This window comes from Saccopteryx leptura, chromosome 1, assembly GCF_036850995.1.
Source record: "Saccopteryx leptura isolate mSacLep1 chromosome 1, mSacLep1_pri_phased_curated, whole genome shotgun sequence".
NCBI classification, from domain to species: Eukaryota; Metazoa; Chordata; class Mammalia; order Chiroptera; family Emballonuridae; genus Saccopteryx; species Saccopteryx leptura.
Genome location: NC_089503.1, coordinates 311,853,595 through 311,875,845, shown reverse-complemented (window position 1 = coordinate 311,875,845; position 22,251 = coordinate 311,853,595). Strand labels below are relative to the sequence as shown.

At 45.7% G+C, this 22,251-nt stretch overlaps 1 protein-coding gene across 4 annotated transcripts in view; it reads right to left on the bottom strand.

The window, feature by feature from the left end:
* Nucleotides 1-7,610: 7,610 nt before the first annotated feature.
* GRAP2 (GRB2 related adaptor protein 2) overlaps nucleotides 7,611-22,251 on the bottom strand; it is a 74,827-nt gene continuing 60,186 nt past the window's right edge. For 3 of the 4 annotated variants that reach the window (XM_066358469.1, XM_066358470.1, XM_066358471.1), the window contains exons 4-8: nucleotides 20,800-20,919; nucleotides 17,619-17,787; nucleotides 14,930-15,121; nucleotides 13,561-13,683; nucleotides 7,612-12,869 (exon numbers count right to left, since the gene is read on the bottom strand). In XM_066358469.1, coding sequence (XP_066214566.1) covers nucleotides 12,690-12,869; nucleotides 13,561-13,683; nucleotides 14,930-15,121; nucleotides 17,619-17,787; nucleotides 20,800-20,919 — 784 coding nt within the window. In that variant the 3' untranslated portion in view covers nucleotides 7,612-12,689. Of the gene's footprint in view, nucleotides 12,870-13,560; nucleotides 13,684-14,929; nucleotides 15,122-17,618; nucleotides 17,788-20,799; nucleotides 20,920-22,251 lie in introns of all 4 variants that reach the window. The other variant, XM_066358472.1, reaches the window with a different exon arrangement.

The window sequence follows — 22,251 nt, the reverse complement described above, 5'->3', positions numbered from 1 at the left end:
GAAGGTATAGACAAGGAAGATTTTGTGTAAGAAGGTGACATTTTCCCTGCCTTTGCAGGCTGGCTAGGATGTGGACAGAGAGCAAAAGAAAGGAAGCATCATTCCCAGCGAGGGACCTGCATAAGTACGGTCACCTATGAGAGACAATACAGAACAAGGTTCAGGGCACAGTGTAGCTCAGAGGTCCTGCCTCTACCCGTCACACCTACCTCCCGGAAGCACATGAACCCAAGGCAAGGATGGCAGGGGAAAGGTTTTCTAGCAAAGAAAGTGCCTTGTCTGGGCAGGCTGATGGGTGAGTGCAGGAGGCAGGCAGACTGGCCAGACAAGGGCTGGTGGCTCCAGCTATTGCTGACACTGCCTGGCCTGCAGTCTCCCCAAAAGAATCACTCCTTGTTCTCTGCAACTATGACTTTATTTCTGTTTTGTTTGTTCCTTTATTTTTGTATTCTACATATAAATGAGATAATAAAGTATTTGTCATTATCTGACATTTTTTACTTAGCATTATCTCTAAGTCTGCTCATGTCTCAAATAGCAAGATTTCATTCTTTTTTATGGCTGAATATTATTCCATTATATATATGTACCACATCTTCTTTATCCATTCATTCTTTCATTAATTTTTTTTTTTTTCACTTTTCTGAAGCTGGAAACGGGGAGAGACAGTCAGACAGACTCCCGCATGCGCCCGACCGGGATCCACCCGGCACGCCCACCATGGGGCGACGCTCTGCCCATCAGGGGGCGATGCTCTGCCCATCCTGGGCATCGCCATATTGCGACCAGAGCCACTCTAGCGCCTGGGGCAGAGGCCACAGAGCCATCCCCAGCGCCCGGGCCATCTTTGCTCCAATGGAGCCTTGGCTGCGGGAGGGGAAGAGAGAGACAGAGAGGAAAGTGCGGCGGAGGGGTGGAGAAGCAAATGGGCGCCTCTCCTGTGTGCCCTGGCCAGGAATCGAACCCGGGTCCTCCGCACGCTAGGCCGACGCTCTACCGCTGAGCCAACCAGCCAGGGTCTTTCATTAATTTTTAAAAGATTTTATTTCTTGATTATAGAGAGAGGAGAGAGAGAAAGTGTGGGGGGAAGGAATGGGAAGCATCAACTCATAGTAGTTGCTTCAGGTATGTGCCTTGACCAGGGTTTTGGACAAGCGACCTCAGCATTCCAGGTCAATGCTTTATCCACTGCACCACCACAGATCAGCCTCCATTCATTTATCAGGGGACACCACCGTTGCTTCCAAATCTTGGCTATTGTAAATAGTGCTGCAACTGATGGTTGCCAGACCGGAGAGGGGCTGGGGGAATGGGAGAAATAGGTCAGAGGGATTAAGTACAAATTGCCAGTTATAAAAATAGTCATGGGGATGTAAAGTATAGCATAAGGAATATAGCCAATAATATTACAATAATTATGTATGGTACCCAGGTGGTACTAGAATGATTAGAATTACTTTGTAAGGTATATAAATGTCTTATCACTATGTTGTACATGTAAAACTAATATAATAGTGTATGTCAACTGTAATTGAAAAAAAAAAAAAAAAAAAAAGAATCATTCCTTTATTTGACAAACACACTCAGTACTGTTCCTTCCTGGCCACTACTACAGGGCAGCCATCACCTGGGAGAGGGTGGGTGAGGCCCAGGGAGAAGACCGCTCCCAGAGTTGATATACTACATTAGCAAGTTACCAGTTTGATAGGTACAGAGAGACCTACCCTGAGTGGGGCTTAATATATATAGGATAGGTGAGTTTCAAAGGAGAGGAGGCCTTTGCAGGAACATAACCTTGGAGGTGGGATAGGGTCAGGGAAAGAACGTTGTTTCTGCCATCTAGAAGGCGTAGTGGAGCTGCCCACCATTTTGCTGGGCCCGACCACGCAGTTACTATAATTTTGTTTATTTATCATGCCTACTTACTGCTATCAGCTCTGGTTCTCTAGATTTGCTCAGAGAAGTCAAGTGACTTGCCCAGTGGCAGAGTCTAGACAGGGGACCGAGGTCTGTTTGATGCAAAGCTTGTGCCTTCTCCGCTGAGGAACACGACTCAAGAATGGGGCTGCTCTATAGGGCTGAGAGGTTCTAGAGTGCCTCAGAGCACAACTAGTAGCTGGAAGGCCACTCGCCCTGACACCCCAGTGGTTCTCAGTCCTTATGTACAAGGTATGAATTCCTCCTTCTGTCTCCAACCGGGGGGGGGGGGCACTTGACTATTGAGTGGGGGTGGAGAGTGTTTCCCGATATGACTCAGCATCCTGAGTCACAGTTAGACATACCCTCTTTGCCATGCGTGTATGGTAGTAGGGAGGGACCAAGAGTGAAAGAAACTTAGAACTGGACCATGGAGGCAGGGTCTAAGGAGGAAGGGGAAAGACAGACTAGCGACTGGGGGTGGGATGAGGTCCAGCCTCTGTTCTGGGGTCACAGGGGCCACATGTGACAGTGGGCATCAGGTGGTGGTGGTGCTGAGCAGCCAAAAACATCAGGGGCTCCTGCATGAGGTCAGTGGGGTGGGGCGGGAGCAGCAGCCTCCAGTATTTAAAGATTCAGGCACGCAAACAGGTGGGATGGCAGCCAGTGTTAGGCAACTTCAACAGGAGAAATCTGGATTCTGGGAAGGTGCTTGGCATAGATAAGACAAAGGAGGGGAGGAGCTGGGTACTGCAAAGGTCTCAGCATCTGGGCTTGGACAGGGATCTTTTTATAGAAACCAGAGCAGACAATGGAGCTGGGTTTCAGAACAAAGTCAGGATCAAGCAGCAGATTCTAGGCTTGTGCAGAGCCCCACACTGTGGGAGTCAGGGTTGTCCCCACCCTGCCATGAACTGGGAAGGGCTAGACCTGTGACATGGCTACAGCAGGAACAGAAAGACCATTAAAGCCCAGGAACCAGTAGACCCTGTTTGATAGGACATCACACTTTAGCAAGCCAGGGACCCTAAAATGATATACTCTTAAAGGGATTTCTTTAGAAAGTCAGGATTTAGCAAAGGATTTAGGGAGCCCCAGGGACTCATGAATATCAATTTCAGAAGCTAAATTTCTGCCAACAGAAGGGATAATCTCCATAAGTTTTATTTGTTCTAATGGAAACACAGGCTTGCTAATTTTTCAATTTTATTTCAAAGACAAGCATTCCTTTTCTGCACCCATCCTGAGTCATTCTTACTTAAGAGAAATCTGAAGATCGGTGTTTATTTAGTTTATGCTGGCTGCATACATCAGGAGTTTAGAGCAGGAAGAGAACCAGCCTCTCCTTCAGTTTACTGGTAAGGAAACTGAGGCCCAGAGGGATAAAGGAATTCCCTAAGGTCCAGTGGCCCAGAGAGAATGGGAACAGAATCCAGGCTGCAGAAACCCTGGTCAGCATTCCCTTTCCCCTGCACAGCCCCATCTCATCTGGACTTGCCATGGTAACCAACCCTCCTTCAGCACAGGAAGCAAAGGCTGCCTAGCAGTTACCTAGCAACTCCCCATAACCAGGTCAGAGCAGGGGGAGGGAGGCACCACGCACTGCCCACCCTGGGAAATCTGACCTGTTGAAATGGGACTGCCCACATCAGAATGTTTCACAAAGGACCCCGGATAGATCCATACCTGGAAGAACCTGTGTCAGGGAGGCTATTGCTGGGACTTATGACACAGAACCAGCTGGCTGGGGCCTCTGTCCCCACAGCAGACACAGGTCCTCATTATGTACATTTCTGGTTTCTGTGAATAACACCATACCTGTCCCCACTGATGGACTGACTTAATCTGCATGTGGAAATCCACAAATGGAAGGGCATGTGTATGTGTGTGGGCACGTGTGTGTTTGTGTCTGTGTAGGCATTTTGACTTAGAGGGGAGAAGCTGGGGAGCTCTGCACCCTCACATTGACACCTTGTTCCTCAACTACCTCCAAAATGTTTATGGAATGATCTGGTCATTTCATATGTGAATCTTCTAATAGTCTCTGTAGATTTGGTCTTGACAGCCATTGCCCACCTCCGCCCTGCCCCTACCACTTCTTTCTTGTGGGTAGAACCCTGCCTGGGGGTTCTTGTAGGCTACAATTTGTCTAAGCTGATCAAAGTGGTCTTATTCTCTTGGAAATGGTTGGCTTAGGAAGGGCATGTGATCTAGTCATTGCCAATGGGATCTGAAAGAATATTTGTGCTGGAAGGACTCTTGGGAAAGATTTTTCTCATGAATTAAAATTGAGTTAGGTGACCAGTCGTCCTTCTTTAGGGAGGACAGCCCTTCTTTTGTAAGTTCCATCCTCCCTCGAAAAGTGTCCTCCTTTTTGATATTGGAAGACTAATCTGTAAATGTCCGTATTCAATTGATGCAGAGTCGATCCATTGCGTGTGATTTGACGTATCTGTATCTTAATGAGGACTTTTTTCTTACAGTTTTTATTAAAAATTAATAGGCATGTAAGCATAATTACAATATAAAATATTACAAATGTTTTTATTATGCATTTATCATATTATAGTATATTATTGTTGCAATGAATAAAATTTTCTTTTATTTATGATATTGTTTTCTTCCATTTATTTTTGTCCTCCTTTTCACTGTAAAAAAGTTGGTCATCTTAAAATTGAGGAGAAATGTGCCTTTATTGCATTGGACATTGTTAGTCTGCATGTGATGTCTGGAACTGCAACAGCCACTGAGATACTACTGACAGTCAGAGGAAGGCACTGTTGGACCATTGAACTCAGCAAGCCAGAAACTGCCCTGCCCCTGGACTTCCTATGTGGGATAGCATCACCCCCTTGATTAGGATACTTCTGATCAGGGTTCCATTTTCTTATAGGCAAAAGCCTTCTGACTGATGCTCTTGCCCACATGGCCTCAGGTTCACTCACTTTCCACTAGTTTGAGTGGGGCCCTCAGTTGACTCCTGGACAAGGCATGGTATTAAAGATGAAGGACCCAAAGGAAACCCCTTTTCTGAATAAGTCAAAGATATAACTCCCTGGTCCTTTATATCCTGGGTTGGAACTGAAATCAGGACTGTGGCCAGCTTCTTGCAGGTCTGAATAGACTTTTTCCTAATGAGCCCAAAGGCTTGTATTTCTAGTGTCTAGCACACTTCATTCACTCATTCATTCATTCATTCATTCATTCATTCATTCAGTGGTATGCTGGAGCTGGTTCTTACTTATTCGTGAGAGCCAACTGTGCACATCTCTTCCCCACTCTGAATTCAGCAATGTCATGTTGGTAGCTTGAAATCAGCCATGGAGGAAGTTTCTTAAATAGACTTCATTTTTTTAGAGCAGTTTTAAGTTCACAGTAAAATTGAGCAGATAATAGAGATTTTCCTTATATTCCCTGTCTCCCCACATGCATAGCCTCCCACATTTTCAACACCCCCCACTAGAGTAGTTTGTTTGTTATCACCCAAAGTCCATTGTTTACACCAGTGGTCATTCTTTGTGGTGTACATTCTAGGGGTTTCAAGAAATGTATGACATGTAGCCACCATTATTTTATCATAGAGATTAATTTCACTGCCCTAAAAATCCTCTGTGTGTCACCTATTCTCTCCCCTCCCCTACTCTTGACAACCTTTGATCTTTTCACTCTCTCTTCAGTTTGCCTTTTCCAGAATGTGATATAGTTGGAATCACACAGAAGGCAGCCTTTTTAGATGGGCTTCTTTCACTTAGGAATATGCATTTAAGGTTCCTCCATGTCTTTTCATGGCTTGATAGGTCATTTGTTTTAGTACTGAATGATATTCCATTGTCTGAATATTTTATAATTTATTTATTCACATACTGAAGGACTTCTTGGTTGCTTCCAAGTTTTGGCAATCATGGATAAAGCTACTAGAAACATGCATGTGCTAGTTTTTGTCTAGACATAAATTTTCAGCTCCTTGGGGTAAATGCCAAGGAGTACAACTGCTGGATCATATGTTAAGACTAAGTTTAGTTTTTTTAAGTAATTGTACCATTTTTATTTTTACCAGCAGTGAATGAGAGTTCCTCTTGCTCCACATCCTTGCCGACATTTGGTGTTGTCAGTGTTTTGGATTTTCTAGGAGATGTGTCATGTTATCTCATTGTTTTAATTTACATTTCCCCAGTAACATATGATATTGAACATCTTTTTATATGCTTACTTGCAATCTTATATCGTCTTCAGCAGGTGTCTGTTCAAGTCTTTTGCCTATTTTTTAATTGGGTTGTTCATTTTCTTTTGTTGAGTTTAAGAGTTCTTTGAATATTTTGGATAGCAGTTCCTTATCAGATATGTCTCACAAATATTTTCTCCCATTCTGTGGTTTGTGTTCTCATCCTCTTGACATGTGGTAGAAATACTTACACCACAGAATTGGCAACCATGACAAATTAGAGCTTTCCATCAGAGAGCCAGTTGTTAAATCTTTACCAGAACACCAGTGCAGTCAGACATCAACCACTTATTGGATGAACCATTTGCCCTTGCCCTTAAAAAATTCAGTTCAGTGGGGGAGGCAGGTAAATGAATTACTGACTACGGTACAGAGATCTGAGTCTCAGGATAAAAGCAGAGCAAGGATGCTACAAGAACATAAAGGAGGGGCATTGATGTGAGTCATGAAGCTGGGATAGCTTCCCAGTGGAGAACCTGAGCCCAGAGCTAAGCGTTTCAAAGTGAGTTGCAGTTGTCTGGATCCATACTGCCAATAAGGTCGCCAGCCACTTGCCACATAAGGCTATTAACTCACTCCTACTAGGCACACTGCAACTCCTCAACAGGCATATGTGGCTAAAGCCTACCACATGAGATAGAGCAAATATAGAACTTTTCCATCATCTCAGAAAAGTACTATCGAACAGCCACAGTCTGACAAAAAAGTGAGAGAAAAGTGTTCTAGGCAGAAGGAACAGAATTGGAAGACACAAGAGGTCTGAAAACATGACTCACTCTTGGAGAGATGGGAGTTACAGCTGAACAAACAAGTAGCAGTCAGACCACAGAATGTCTTTAGTGCAAAACTGAGTTTAAACTCTAGTCTGAAAGCTTATGGGGAGCCCCTGAAGGCTTTTAAACAGAAGTCTGATGTCATCAGCTTTGCATGTTAATAAAATTTCTCTAGCAGTCAGTGGAGGCTAATTAGGAGGGGGCCAGCCAGGAGGCAGGGAAACCAGTTCTGAAACTATCAACTGGGAGAGAAGTGAGAGACATTTGAAATGAGGCACTGACTGTGGAATGAATGTGGAGAAAGGGCAGAGTCAAGAGATAGGAAGGACCCACTGGCTGATTGTGTCTGGCCCCTAGGAGGTGCTTCATAAACATTGTTGATTTAATGACTCAACTCTAGCTGAGCCCAGATTGTACAATGGGGTGCATATCCCCTGGGACCCTGGGTGGTATCTGTGGCACCCAGATACAGGCACAAATGAACAGGTAGAGGTCGTTTCTTTCAGGGGAAAGGGGCAATAGGGAGAGAGACAAACAAGAGAGATGTAGCGGAAGGTGACATTCCCTGTCCTGTTGATGGCTCCAGTGACAAAGGAACAAACTGTGATTGTGAAGATTGTGAAAGTCACTGGCCCCAAGCAATGTCTCTCTGGGACCCAGGGACAAGAGCTACTCAGAATTGAGTGCAGGCCATTCTCCATCCCATCCCTTCCCTAACCCCCTTGCCACACCAGTAAAGACAGCAGAGAATGTTTGGGACAGCAAACATGACCACAGTAAGAAACATAAGCAGACCAGTACTTAAATACATGAGAAATACCAGCCTCCTGCTCTTGGACTCTCAGAAGTAACTGGAGGAAATTTTGAGGGCAGGTGGCTAAAAGCTAGTGTAACTTAGGTATCAATGTTCACATCACCTTGTTTGTACCTATGAGTATATAAGGCTGGGGGCATTTGGTTACAGAATGAATGGTATAGGTGACATGAGGGGGTTTCATTTGTTCATTCATTAAACAAATATTTATTGAGCCTCTGTATGCCATGCACAGTGCTAAATGCTGGGCATACGACAGTTTACAAAACAGAGATGAACCTGCCCCGGAGAGCTTACAGTCTAATAGTCATACAAATCAGTCTAGCACGATCATCTGTGTGCTATTCAGGAAAACCAGTGGCAACTATGAAATGGTCTAATTATTGCTAGTGGAAATGGCATTTTTTTATGGAGTCTCAGGGAAGGCATTCCACAGGACTCATGGAAGAATACTGTGGCTTGGGAAGGTTTAATGGAGTTGAAATAGAAGGTTGCCCACTCGTTCCTGATGTCTTGTCTCTGTCTATTCCACCATGGAAAAAGTCCAATCTTCTCTTAAGCCCAGTATGAAGATCAGTGTCCAAATATTCTGCACCATGGTTCAATCCATATTAAAGCTTAGTCCAGTCCAGGTGCTTCTTGAGCCTGTATTAGGGAGTCTGTGTGGCTGCCAACCCGCAGACAGCTTTTAGGACCACATGGTTGCTTGGAGAACTTGAAAACAAATGAATGGGGAACAGGGAGAGTGTGCTTTTCCAAATGGAAGAGAGAAGGGAGGAAGGAAGCCTTCTTTTATTATACTATCTGCTTCCTTCCCTTAATAATATTTAGCTACCTATGCTAACATAATGGGAAGGACTATTTTAGATTAGGAATTAGAAAAGAACAATTTGAGCAAGTGACATTTAAACCAAGACCTGGAGGTGCACTGAAGTTAGCCAAGTGAAGAACAGGGATATGCATTCCAGGCAGAGAGAGCAGCAGGTGTGAAGGATTTGGGGACAAATGCTTGGCTATCTGGAGGCTAAGAGGCCCGGAGTGGGGCAAGAGCACTAAGGCAAGTCCGGAGAAGCACAGGAAGGGGCTGGAGAGGGAGGCAGGGGCCAAACCTCACAGGGCTACATTAGGACTTCACATTTTAACCTAAGTGCAAAGGGTGGGGAGTGATGCGATCAGATTCATGTTTTACAAAGACTGTTCTGGCATGGGTTCGGGGAAAGGAGTCGGAACAAGAGGGCATGCAGGGAGAAAAGTGTGGAGGCCAATTCTGTTGCCTAAAGGAGAGCTGTTTCTGGTGTGGCAGTGGTAATGGAGGATTGAAGGAACCTGAGCCGTATTTAAAAGAATTGATACTATGTCTTTCTCATGCCTTTGCCTTGTTATGGACAGGCCGAAGTGTTGACTGTAAGGACAATCAGCAAATATTTTGACCATGCCAATCTGTCCCTCATCTGGCCCGTTTTGCTTTGGGCTAGCTCAGATCAAATGATGTCACATGGGGCATTCCCCTGCCTCCCAGCAGGCCCATACCTGATGGGAATCGATTTTATGTTTAAAGATTTCCTGAGAAAGCTTTCATAACTTCTTCGGTAACCTCTGCTCATGTTTAAAATAATTACTGTTAGGAAATCTCTGTACTTCACCTGAATGCCTCTCACCCAAAAGTTTCCTGATTCTTGACAGAGATGAAGATACTAAAATAGTAACTCACCTGGGCAGCCAAATATGATGTCATAATGACAGTTCTGAATCATGTCTGTCCCACAGCCAAAGTGACTTATTTATTAGCAACAAAGAAAGATGCCCTAATATCCCTAGAAAAGGGATCTGATTCAATTTTTGTAGCTGTTTAGCTCACTGCCAAATTTTTGGCCTTGCTACTCAAAGTGTGGTCCGTGGACCCAGCAACATGACTTCAGAGATTGGTAGAAATAGAGGACTGAAACAAGACCTGCATTTAAACATTCTCCCCAGGCAATTCACAGGCATATTTATTTTGAGAAGCACCGGCCTGAGATGGCCTTAAGGCCATCTAAAGTAGGTGGGCAGGGGCAGGGGCCCCATATTTGAGATGCAGCGCCTCAGCAAAAGCCTCAGCAAGCAGTTAGGGAACCCGGACTGGTCCAACAGGAACTGGATTTTCTCTGGAAGTTCCCTGCTGCTTAGTCACACAGGACATTTGAGCTTCCTGACTGTGTGCCTGGTGAGGGGCACTGGGTAGAAGGCCCCGGTGCTGAAATGGCTGTCAGGTGGCTAGCACTCCGCAGGTGCTCTCCCAAACAGCACCAGAGGCCCAGGAGAGTCGGCCTACCCTCCCTCAGCAGGGACACCTTGGAACTTGTCCTTTTAACTTGGTCCCTAAGGGCCCTTATTCTCTGGGTGGTCAGGGTGATACCTGCTTCCTTCTGAACTAAGCCATGTGATGAGCAGGCTATTTTAGAACCTCAGTTGAAAATACCCCCACAAATGGCCTCTGGTGGAATAGAAGGTTCAGCTGCCCAGGTGCTGAAAGCTCTCCCCTCACTGGTCAGCCTCTGCGGGTCAAGGACCCCTACCCCTACCTGGGGGAGTGTGTGTGTAACACAGACTCCAGGCACAGCCCTGCAGAACAAGGGCCCTCATTTTATTGCTGCTTTCTTGAGGAATGTCTATAGGCACAGAATACAAGCCAGAACCAAATCACTTCACCCTGTTTTCATTGGGTTGATCCTCCCACCTAATCAGATGAAGGGATTAAGTTTGTGGGCTGTTTAAAGCATATGGTTTGTAAATACTGTAAAATCAAACATTAATTTTGGCTTTTATTTACTGTAACATGCTCACATTACCTAGCACTAAAATACCTGATTCAGTCTCCTTTGCCTTTGTTCTCTTGTCTTCATCCTGCTGTTACTTTGCCCCCTACCTGCCGGGGCTTATTTCTCTGCTCTAATTTCTCCTCCCCACCAACCTCTGTCCCTCCTCCTGGAGCCTGGTCCGCCTGCTGACTCTCGTGTCTTCCTTGCCTGTCCCACTTAACCTTTTGCTCCCTTTCCTCCCTTTGTGCCTCTCATGCTGCTCCTTCATCTTTTGAATACCTTGGCTGCTTTTCCTTCCTGTGCTTTCATTTTCAGAGGCCTGGAGACGCTCCTCATTCATGCTCAACTCCCCCTGCCTCTTTCTCTCAGGCTATTTTCTCTCCCCTCCCAAGTCCCACCACGAAGTCCTTCCTTTTCCCATTTTTCTCTGAAAGGATCAGAGAATTCAGAGTCAGCAGGACACAACCTATGTTACACTGACAGTTACTTCTGAGTCACAAACTATTCTTTTTTTTTTTATTATTCATTTTTAGAGAGGAGAGAGAAAGGGAGAGAGAGAGAGACAGAGAGAGAGAAGGGGGGAGGAGCTGAAAGCATCAACTCCCATATGTCCCTTGACCAGGCAAGCCCAGGGTTTCGAACCGGCGACCTCAGCATTTCTAGGTCGATGCTTTATCCACTGTGCCACCACAGGTCAGGCACAAACTATTCTTACATCACCTTTGATGATGGCTGCCCCTGTCCCTCCGTAGAGCAGGAAGGGCTGGGGAAGAAGAAACAGACCCCCTCACTCACCCTGCATGCCCCTCACTAATCCTTTCACCCAACACTTTCTTTAGTGTCTCAGAACACGAACACACACACCTTCGAGGTGCTTGGTGCAGATGTGTGCTCCCAGTATCCCCCATGACGCCAAGCATTTTTCTCCAGTGTCCTTTTTTCCCTGGGCAGGCTGGTCTGTGCTTCATGCCCCTGGGTGAGCAATAGGAAATACAACTCTATGTGAGGTGCTGAGGGGAGACATGGCAGCAATGTTCCTCTCCCCAGGTACAGCTCTTGGTGGGGGAAGATGCCACCAGAGGTCCAACAGTCAGGGGAACAGGAAGCTCATCTGAAGTCAGGGCCTACCCAGGTCGTGTCTAACCAATCAACCAAGCAATCGGCCAGCCAATCACTAGGCAATGGTCTTGTGGAGTGGGCTTCTCTCTGTGCCACTGGGCAAGGCATCTTTAAAATTCAGAAAACCAAGGAGGAAAACAAATAAAGCCCCAAAGAGACACCCTAGTAACCATAGAACAATGACTCTAACATCCGGTATTCTCGGCCAGGGCTTCTGCAAGTACTTTACAGAATACAGAATGCTACTTCCTTAGAAGTTGGGGACACCACCTACTTACATTCAAGTAAGCCAGTGGGGAATTTGTGAAAAATTCCTCCATTTCCCAGTGCTTGGCTCCTCACAATGTCTCCATTTCTCCATATCAGCCATAAGGGAGAGGATTAGCCAAGGAACAGTCACTTGAAGGAGATGAAGGTCCTGGCTGAGCACTGACCAGGAGGCTGGCCCAGCCCAGGCCTCAAGGCGCCTGTGTTGCAGTCCTGCCTTCACACCCTAACCACTCCAGCTCAGACTTGTGTGGCTGCACCTTAATTCTCAATCTAGCAGCACTCACCCTTGCAGAACAGAAGGGAAGCTGCCCTGCAAACCCTCGAGGTGAACAGGGCTCGCAGGTAAGCCAGAACATGTCCCTCCATGTCCAACTCTGCCCTGCTGTTCTCCACCCAACGCGGGGGTGTGGATCTCTGCTTGGCTACTCAGTGAAAATTCCCAGGGGAAGGAGGAAGTGGTGCCATCTTTAGGACAGGAAGAATTTCAGTTTCATTTCCCTGCCCCCCACTCCCAATCCCCACCACCTCCTGCACACCTGCTGAGGGGAGTAGAAAAACAAGTATGAATATAAGCCTCCATCTGAGTTACTTTCATATCAACTAATTAACCAACTAAATTGCCAATAAATTACTATTATAAAATGTGTGTGTCTACATATATGAGTGTGTATGTGTACACACACCCAAATGCATGTACATGTAGTTCCAGCTTTTGTTCCATGCTCCTTCTCATGCAGGCAGTATCAGATGAATGCCTCTGATCCCGCAGAAGGGTTTCATCGGATCATAGGTGCCACGTAGTTGGCAGGAAAGAGGCCGAGTTTGTTGTGCAGGCGGCCAGTCCACCAGGATGGGTTAGAGCTGTCCAGGACCTCAACCACCTCTCCAGACTGGAATCCTAGCTCGTCATCCTCGAGGGCCTCAAAGTTGTACAGCGCCCGGGCCCACCGCACTCGCTGTTGGGGGAAAAGACAGAGCGTCCCGCTGAACTGGGGGCTGGCTGGACCAGCCTTTGGAGCCACCACTAAACAAAAGAGAACCTGCTGGCTTTGGTATCAAGACAAAGTCCTCTGTGAGCAGTCTGCCCTGAAGGCTGATGTATGGCTGTCCAGAGACATTTCAAATCCTGCTGCAATGGAAAGCAGACACTAGTGCACAGCCCTGACCACGAAGTTATCAGAACTCACTAGAGTCACTCTGGAGACTCAGGACTTGGGCTGACAGAGATATAATTCTCCATGTCCCAAGAGAATCCTTGAGAACTACTCTCCCTACATTAGTAGGTGGTCTTTTTACTTTCCTCAAGTGACAAACAGAATGGCAGTGTGCCTAAACTAACAGCCCTTGGTGCTAGTGCAACCAAGTCAAGATGGATCTCAGTGATAAAGGCAACAGATCTCCCTCCACTAGAACTAGAGCCAAGAAATATGAGAAGGACAGGGCAAGACCAGATGAGAACAACAGACCGGATGGTGCTAGGCTGAGATCAGCTCCACCCCTGGACACACCCCCACCATCACCATCTGGATTCCCATTATCTCTATTTGAGCTCTGTGCAGTTTGACGTCTCTCCTGGAGGACCAACTGTTTCTCTAATTGCCCATATTGCCCCCCTCCATTGAGCCCAGAGAGGGAAAGTCCACATACCCCAGCCACTTGGAGTTGTACTGGGTCTGTGTGTCTTCGGTGCATGAGGGCAGCATTCATTTCGCTGCCCATGCTCATGCCACAGTGCCCATCATTTATGTCCAGGCTGCCTCCCCGGCGTTCCTAGGAACAGATGCAAAAGAGAATCTGTCAACGCGCTGCCAGAAGCATCCCTCACAGTCTCCCACAGTGCCTTGCTCGGATGCCATGATCACAGCCACTGTTCTAAACATACTTGCTGACGATGACAATAAACCCTAGATGACAGTGGGGGAGGGGGGGAAGGATGACAAAGGGACCTTAGATTCTGAAGGCAAAGACAATGGCAGGTCTCATTTATTCAATCCAGAAATGTTTATCAGGCACCTAACATGCATCTAATACTACACTAAGCACTGGGGATATGTAGCTGGAAAGAGAAGGTCTCTTGTCTTCATGGCACATAAGTTCAGAGGGGGAATCCATGCACAATTAAGTAATAAGCAAGCAGAGAGAAGAGTCTCTAAATCTGCTTGGGTAATCAGGGAGGGCTTCATAGAGGAAGTGATGCTTGAACTCCAGCTTACAGGGGAGTAGGATTTGCCAGGAAAGGGCTCTTCAGGCAGAGGGACAGCACATAAAAGCCTCAAAGGCATGGAAGAAGATGCAATAGATAATACTGGTAACTAAAGGTGGTGTAGGGTCTCTGGAATGTGTATCTGTGTGGGAGGGAGGTAGCAGGAGAGGAGGCTGGGGAAACAGAAATGATCAGCTCACAAAGGACTCTGTCTGCCCTGCTAGGGAATTTAGGAACGATGTTATCTGGCTATATTGTCCATCTCAGTAAGCTGCCTAAAATCCCATCTGGAACAAGGGAGTAAATAAATAAATAAGCAAGGCTCCATGGTAAGTGCTAATCCATTTTTCTTGTAGATCTTGACAGCTAGGTGGGTTAAGGGGCATGAACAGATTGGAAGTTGTGCTGATAGGAAAATGAAGCAATTGTTCACTGAGTCCTTGGGGTAAGGAATTGTGCGTGTGTGCATATGTGCGAGTGCATGCGGGTTCCTTTGTTCAGGCAGGGGCCATCTGAATCACAGAGGCTTCTTTGCCAATTTGCCTAAGCAGTTTGCATACCATATTTCTGCCACTTAGGGGTCCCAGGATCTTCTTTGTGAACTTAGCCCTGATGAGGCTGGACCAGGCCAGCAGTCCCAGGGCCACAACAGAACCCCGGCATTTATTTGCTATGGTTGTTTCTAGCAATGTGGGGATTTTTCATGCAGCAAGTGGCATTGGGAACAAGGTGGCCTGAGTCTCTGGGGTGGGGGGCCAGAGAAGGACCTCCTCTCCCCACCTCACTGTGCCCCACTCCATTCTTTCCAGATACCTGATGAAAATGGTGTTGCTGCAGGTACCGCTGCTGCTGCGGTGGCGGTGGAGCTGGGGGATACTGAGAGGGAGGTGGTGGTGGGTGATCAGACAGCTTCCGGTTCATCACAGGCCGGATTTCTTCTCCCACAACTCCACTGAGGTGTGGGCCTCCCTGGGGCCTCCGGTCCAGGCTGTTGCCCCGGTGACCCTGGGAGAGAACAAAGACGACATGGATCCGTCCTCCTCCCACATCTCCTGGCTCTACTCCACCTTTCAGGCAGCTGCTCCCAGACTTTGCTCATGACAGCCCTGAGAAACAGCTGGTGGGTTGGCAGGGGGGGGGGGAGAGTTTAAGGAGAACCCATGTTTCAGACCCTCTGCATTCTCAGATTCTCCCACTTTGGAGTGTCAGGTCTCTGGTTTACAGGCTGGCCCTTTCCACATGGTATCCATTTAGTCCATTCCTGTCAGGTTTATTTTTCTCTGTGTAATCAAGCTTAAATATCCTATTTTACTGACACAGTGCCACCCCTCCTTATCTCATGCTGCCACATTGTTGGATATCCTACCCTCCAGATAAGCTCAGCTATTGACTTTGCATGATTTTGAACTGTCATTTATAGCCTGTTGATAGAGACCCAAACACAACGCTCTTGTAGCACCATGGAAACTAGGCCTGCAATGGGCATGTTGGGAGAAGCAAGGTCTTTTTCTTAATGCTACAATCACCTCAGGAATCAGAAATAGTTGTTTTTATTTAACAACTACAGAGGGTCCTTGGCTTAATATTTGCCAGGCACTGTTCTAAGCATTTTACAAATATGAATTCATTTCATCCAGTTGAAGGCAAAGCTTTATGTTGCCTCTCTTATCTCTGCATGCACATCCTAGTATATTAATACCTCTGACAATTTTCTGGTTAAAATAATCCACGAGGTCTTGGTTAACCATTGTTTTTCTTTCTGAACTTTTGTGTGCACTTGGCAGGAATACCCATTCCTCCTTTAATTGGAACTTTTCAGGCTTAAAATCAGTCACTTATTCAAAGGGAGGGTTTTCTTTATTTCCCTGAAGCACATGTTGCTTATTATTATTATTTTTTTGGTATTTTTCTCCGAAGTTAGAAGCAGGGAGGCAGTCAGACAGCCTCCTGCATGTGCTCAACTGGGGTCCACCCAGCAAGCCCACCAGGGGGCGATGCTCTGTCCATCTGGGGCATTGCTCCGTTTTGACTGGAGCCATTCTAGCATCTGAGGTGGAGACTATGGAACTGTCCTCAGTGCCCAGGCCAACATTGCTCCAATGGAGCCTTGGCTGCAGGAGGGGAAGAAAGAGATAGAAAGGTTGATGCTTTATCCACTGTGCCACCATAGGCCAGGCGAAAGAGATAGAAAGGAAGGAGAGGGAGAAGGGTGGAGAAGCAGATGGGTGCTTCTCCTGTGTGCCCTGGCTGGGAATCGAACATAGGACTTTCACATGTCGGCTGACGCTCTACCACTGAGCCCACTGGCCAGGGCCAGCACATATTGCTTTGAAAGTCTCAATGCTTTTTCAGATAACCGATCCCTGGGATTTCAACTCTTCCAGCCAATGCTTCTTCCAATATCTGTCTCTTATAACCATATTATTTCCTTTGGAAAATATTTTATAAATTGTGTGTGTATGCATGTGTGTGTGTGAATGTACTTATGGAAGGCAAATTACTATTTCCTTTGTGCCTACTATGGACCAAGCTCTGTGGCAAGTGCTATTACTATATTTTCTCATTTGATTTGCATAACAGCCCAATGAAGGAAGTATTATATTCTCTCCATTCTACTTTTTAGAGAGAGAGAGAGAGAGAGAGCAGAGAGATGAGAAGCATCAACTCGTAGTTGCTTCACTTTAGTTGTTCATTGATTGCTTCTCATATGTGCCTTGACCAGGGGGGCCCAAGCTGAGCCAGTGACCCCTTGCTCAAGCCAGTGACCTTGGGCTTCAAGCCAGCAACCTCTGGGCTCAAGATAGTAATGTTTGGTATCAAGCCAGCAAATGGGATCATGTTGATGATCTCATGCTTAAGCTGGCAACCCCACACTCAAGCTGATGACCCTGCACTCAAAACAATGAGCCCATAATTAAGCTGTTGACTATAGGGTTTCGAACCAAAGACCTCAGTATTCTGGGTTGACACTCTATCCGCTGTGCCACCACTGGTCAGGCTGTCTGCTGCATTTTCTACAAAAGCAATATTCAACATTTTAAATAGTTCTAAGAGTAAGAATTCCAGGGTCAGTATTCTCCTCCAATGCCTTCTCTCCACACCAAATCCTCTCATAAAGCTCTAGCTAGACCAAAAACTGTGATGTAGTAATGTCTGTAAGAAAATAATGCATCCATAATAAAAATTGAGTGCTTGCAGTGTAATTGGGAATGATGTATAGAAAGGGGACACATTATCTGCTTACCTTCACAACCATCCTATGATGTAGGTATCACTATCATCCAGATTTCATGGATGAGGAAACTGAGGATCGAAGAACTTTCCAAAGTCAAATAGCTAGGAACTGTTAAGCTAGGATTTAAACCAAGACCTGACTTCAGAGTTCTTTTGCTTTTCAGAATTCTGAGAGAACCTGCCCATCAAATGCTTTGTCTTGGTAGTTCATGTGAAACTCCAGCAGCCTAAAATCTCTAGATTGGGTTGACTAGGACCTGGAGCATACCTGATCCTCTTGCGTTCTATCCCTCAGGAAGATCTGCTTCTGTTTGGAGATAGAAGTCGTCCTGTAGTAGTCCACCAGCTTATTTAGGGATGGAAACTTCTCTGTCCACAGGAAGTAATTACCCTTATTGTCTCTCATGACCTTGAAGTGCTGAACATCATCCTCATGCCTAGAGATCAAGGCAAATCCAAACTATATGTTACATGGTGACAATGTCCCCATACTCAGGGTTGATTGCATCCAAGGATGCCAAGTTCTGTTATGGCAAGACATGGAGATATGGGTGGCTCGCTTATCACTGGGCAGGTGGATTGGCCCAGTCAAGCTTTAAGGAAGATATGGGGAAGGACTGCTCAGGGTACAGTCTGTACTAGAACAGAAGGTAATCTAACTTCTAACACTGAAGCCAACCTTTTACAAGAAAAAAATATTCCAATTGCTTTAAAGACTATGAGGTCAAGGACCTTTTAACAACGTCTGAAGCATGGCAACCCTTGAGTACTGTACTGTGCTATGGACTGCCAAGACTCAGAGGGGAGGTGTTTTACAAGCCCTTGTTATCTTTCTGTTATCAAACATACTTTGAACTAGTTCCTTTAAGCCCATTAACTTCCTCAGGATAGTAAGACACTACTCTTAAGAAATTTTTCATACTTTGTTCTCTACACAGATCTTTTAGTTTTGGTTTATGTTTTGCAAAATGCAAAGCATTTTCAACTTTTGGGGAAAGAAGTAGTATATAGAATTTTTAATTGGAAAGGACTTCAGAGGTTGTATATCCTCATGTCTCCATGTTACAGTTGAGGACACTGAGGCTCAGAGAGATGGAGGGCCTTGGTCAATGTCACCATGGCTGAATGGCAGAGCTAAGGCAAGAACCGTGGGTCTCTGATGCCAGCCTGCCACACCATGTACACATGCTTCCTTCTTTTAGATGGGCATCTTTTGACACCATCTGAACTCATAAAAGATGGGCCACATTCATAGCACGATTAGAAAGATTGGATTTTATTCATCAGGAAAGAGAGGACTGGACCTTTATTAACAGCTCCAAGTCATTCTCTTTAGGATATCATTTATTTGTGAAATGGATGTAAATTTATATCTAAAAATTAACTGGTATTAATACTACCATTGACTTATCTAGCAGAAAAGTTAAAAATTTAAAGAGTATTGGAGAGGAAAGATACCTCTGAAGTTAGTGGAGGTTTCCTAGAGATGGATTTAGTGGTCTCTGTTCACAGGGGAGAATAATTCTGATTGTCAGTCTCATTTATGTGCTGGGCTCTGCTCATGGCCAGGTGAACCCACGCAATGACGTCTGCTTGGCTGCCCTAGAGTAGTAACCAGCACGTGAAGGCAATCACTGCATGGTCTTTCCCTTGGTTTTGGCCATTAACAGATGTTTTCTTCACTTTAACACCACATGGCTCAACTCATAGTCATTACCCCTCACATTTGGGCTAGGAGGAGAAAATATCCCTGTGGTGTAATTACTCATCCACTGCCTCTGGTCAAAGAACTCAAAGTGTGAAACATTAACCCTTTCACTCTCGTGAGCTGAGAGGATGGATGCCAGGGTTGCAGTTGGTCACCTGGGTCATGGAGAGTGTTCTGAGAGGGGCAGAGAAAAGGCAGTAACTCAGGGCTCCAGATGCTAAAGTCCAGTGTTTAAGAGTCTTATCAAATGCTAAGTGATAGAACTACAATTAGCTCTTAATTATCTGTGCCCATGACAGAAAGCAGATGCATAAATAAATAAATAAAAGTGACTTCGCTCTGGAATACATTATACTACATTTCTGCAGAAGATGTGATAATGATGACTGTAATAATCACCATAACAAGAAGCTGCATTGCCTTAATAGCAGGGGAAGGCTTTGCCAGAAGTCAAGACTGACTGCTTTGTAGAGTTTATTTTGATCAAGGGGAACTATAAACCATAGTTCCTAGCTGAAGGAGCCAGTCAACTTCATGATGGGAACCAAAGGCACCAAGAGATGTCCTTCAGTCTAACAATTTACTCAGTCCATTCTATAATCAGGGCCCTTAAGAAATAGGTTTGACACGTAAGATTTATTAACAGAGCAAACTTTCATTAATTAAGACCTAACAAGCTTAGAATTTGTGATACATCAATATTGGCCTAACCTAAAATATACCATTGCCCAAGCTGTGAAAAAAGAAAGGAAAATTAAGAGTTTAAGTGAGACTGCAAGGGAAATCTAACAAGCCCAAGTGATTTTTGAGCACTTTTAAGGCACATATGCATACAAGTGGTTGACCCATTATTTCTAAGTCCCTCCTACCTACTCCTTAAAATATTAATTCTTTCTAAGTAGTAGAGTGACCTCTGTTTATTATCTGAGAATGGGTTTATGTAAATACTTAAAGTACTCACACTGCATGCTTTTCAAATCTATTGAATGATCCAGACCAGCATTTCCTGTCAGCTCACATGATAGTAGGTTTCACTGTATGGGCTGTTATTCTCCTATACTGCCATAAGCACTCATTCTTGCACTCTCACATGTGGTCACCAAGTCTGCAATGTGACTGGCAATCCCCAACAGGCTGACCACATGCAGTGTGTTCAGACTTGGGGCTCCGGCGCGTGGGGCTGTGTCATGTTTGTGCCTGGACTGAGTCACTTCCTCCCAGTGGCTGCACAGCAGTGAGATTTTGCTGTTAGTCTCTCCACCCCAACCCTCCTCGGCTTTCTCTGCTGCCTTTTTGTGAAGTCACCTACAACTCCATATGTACCCTACCACAATGACTTGGGGTTTGTATTTCTCTTGGACCCTTCTTCAGACATCTGTCAGTTGTAAAAGGTTACAATTTAGACCTAAAACTGAATGTGGACAAGTCTCCCTTCCCACTTTCCCCCACACATACTCATTGAGGCACTGTGAAAGGCACAAAGATGAAGGAGATAAAAATCCTGTCCTTCCAGAAGCACCTGGGCTAGAGGGGGAGGCAGGTAAATGTACACATAATTGTGGCCATAAACCAATGTACTAAGGACTTATGCACGTGTGTTATGGGAAAGATATGAATAGTATCACAGTTGAAATGATGCCTGGGACCTATGGCCACCTTGCTTCTGAGCATGCAAGAGATTACCTCATGGCTTTAGCAGTCTGGGTCTGAACGGGGTCAGATCTGGAAAGGTGGCCAGTACCTGACGGAAATGGAGAAGTCCCCTGGGGAGCTCTGGCTGGCCCGAATGATGAAGAAACCAACCTCCTTGCCCATGAGTAAGTTCTCTGCCTGGTGTCGTGAGAGGCCTTCGTGAAACCATCTATCAGGAGAGATAAAACCAGAGGATCTTGGTGAGATGCCAGAGTGATTGGAGGGGAAAGTTAAGGTGAGATGACCCAACAGGAGAGAGGCTGGAGACTCCGTTCAGCAGAGAGCAGAGAGAGAAGAAAGAGGGGCCAGGAACTTTTGAAACCAAACTAATGCTCCAGGTAGTTTCTCGGCACAGCAAGTTGAGTGTTCCCCGAGATCCTCTCTCTGTTCCTTCCAGGAGAAGTCTCTCCAGCTCAGAAAACCTGAATCATGGATATGTTCCCTTGCACCAAAATGGGACAGTATGGCAATGACTCATTGCAGGAAGTGGCCTCCTGCTGGCACCTGAATGAAGGATATTGCAAGGAAAGAAATGCAGGGGCCTTGGATGTGCCAGGAGGATAGGGACCTCTTTAGGCACTGGAGGTGGCAATCTGGCAGAGCTGGGAAGGGCCTTGGGAGCTGGCTCTCAGGCTGAGACTTCAGTGACCCAGACTGAGACCTCAGTGGCCCAGGCTGAGACTTCAATGGCCCAGAAAGAGAGTTACAGCCTAGGGTCCCATGCTCTTGCTCAGTGTGCCTGGTGGAGGCTTCAAGGCACCCGGGAGCCCTGTACACGCACTTGGAAATGAGTGAGGCTGGCGGCAGCCAGAGAATCATATCTACACAGCAGACTCCCATGTGTTGGCCTCCTCAAAAATCCAGGCTGTTAATAATCTTCACTGTAGAAAAGAAGAAATTGAGAAGAAATTGCTCTTTCAGGGGTGCAGTGAGGATGGCAGCCTCTGAAAATTGGAAGTGGTGTGTCCTATATGAAAAAAGCTGTGTTCATATTTTCACTGTAAGCGTTTTTGCCATAAACATTTTCATTACATAACTATTTGGCCATAAGGCAATTTGCCATAAAAAAGTTAAAATCATGATAAATAAAAGAACATAAAATTAAAAAGGCTTTCTGTGAATAAAGTGTGTATAGCTTCATGGCAACACTGTGCAGATAACTGCTCTTATTTTGTGGATTGTACCTAAGCACTTGTCTTTGTTCTGTGGGAAATGTGGGTTCAACTCTGTGTCCTCAAACAGGGCCTTTCCTTTCACCTCCTGATCAGTGTGTTTCAAAAATAAGAAACCAACTCTTAGGGCAAATCTTCATCCTCTGGATAAAATGCTATTTTAAGACCACCACCACCATCACCACCACGTCTACTCTCACTGTATAGACAACTAAGAGGGCTAGCTAAGCCTGACCAGCAATGGCACAGTAGATAGAGCATTGACCCTGAATACTGAGTCCCCAGTTCAAAACCCTGAAGTCACTGGCTTGGCTTGAGCCCCCTGGTCA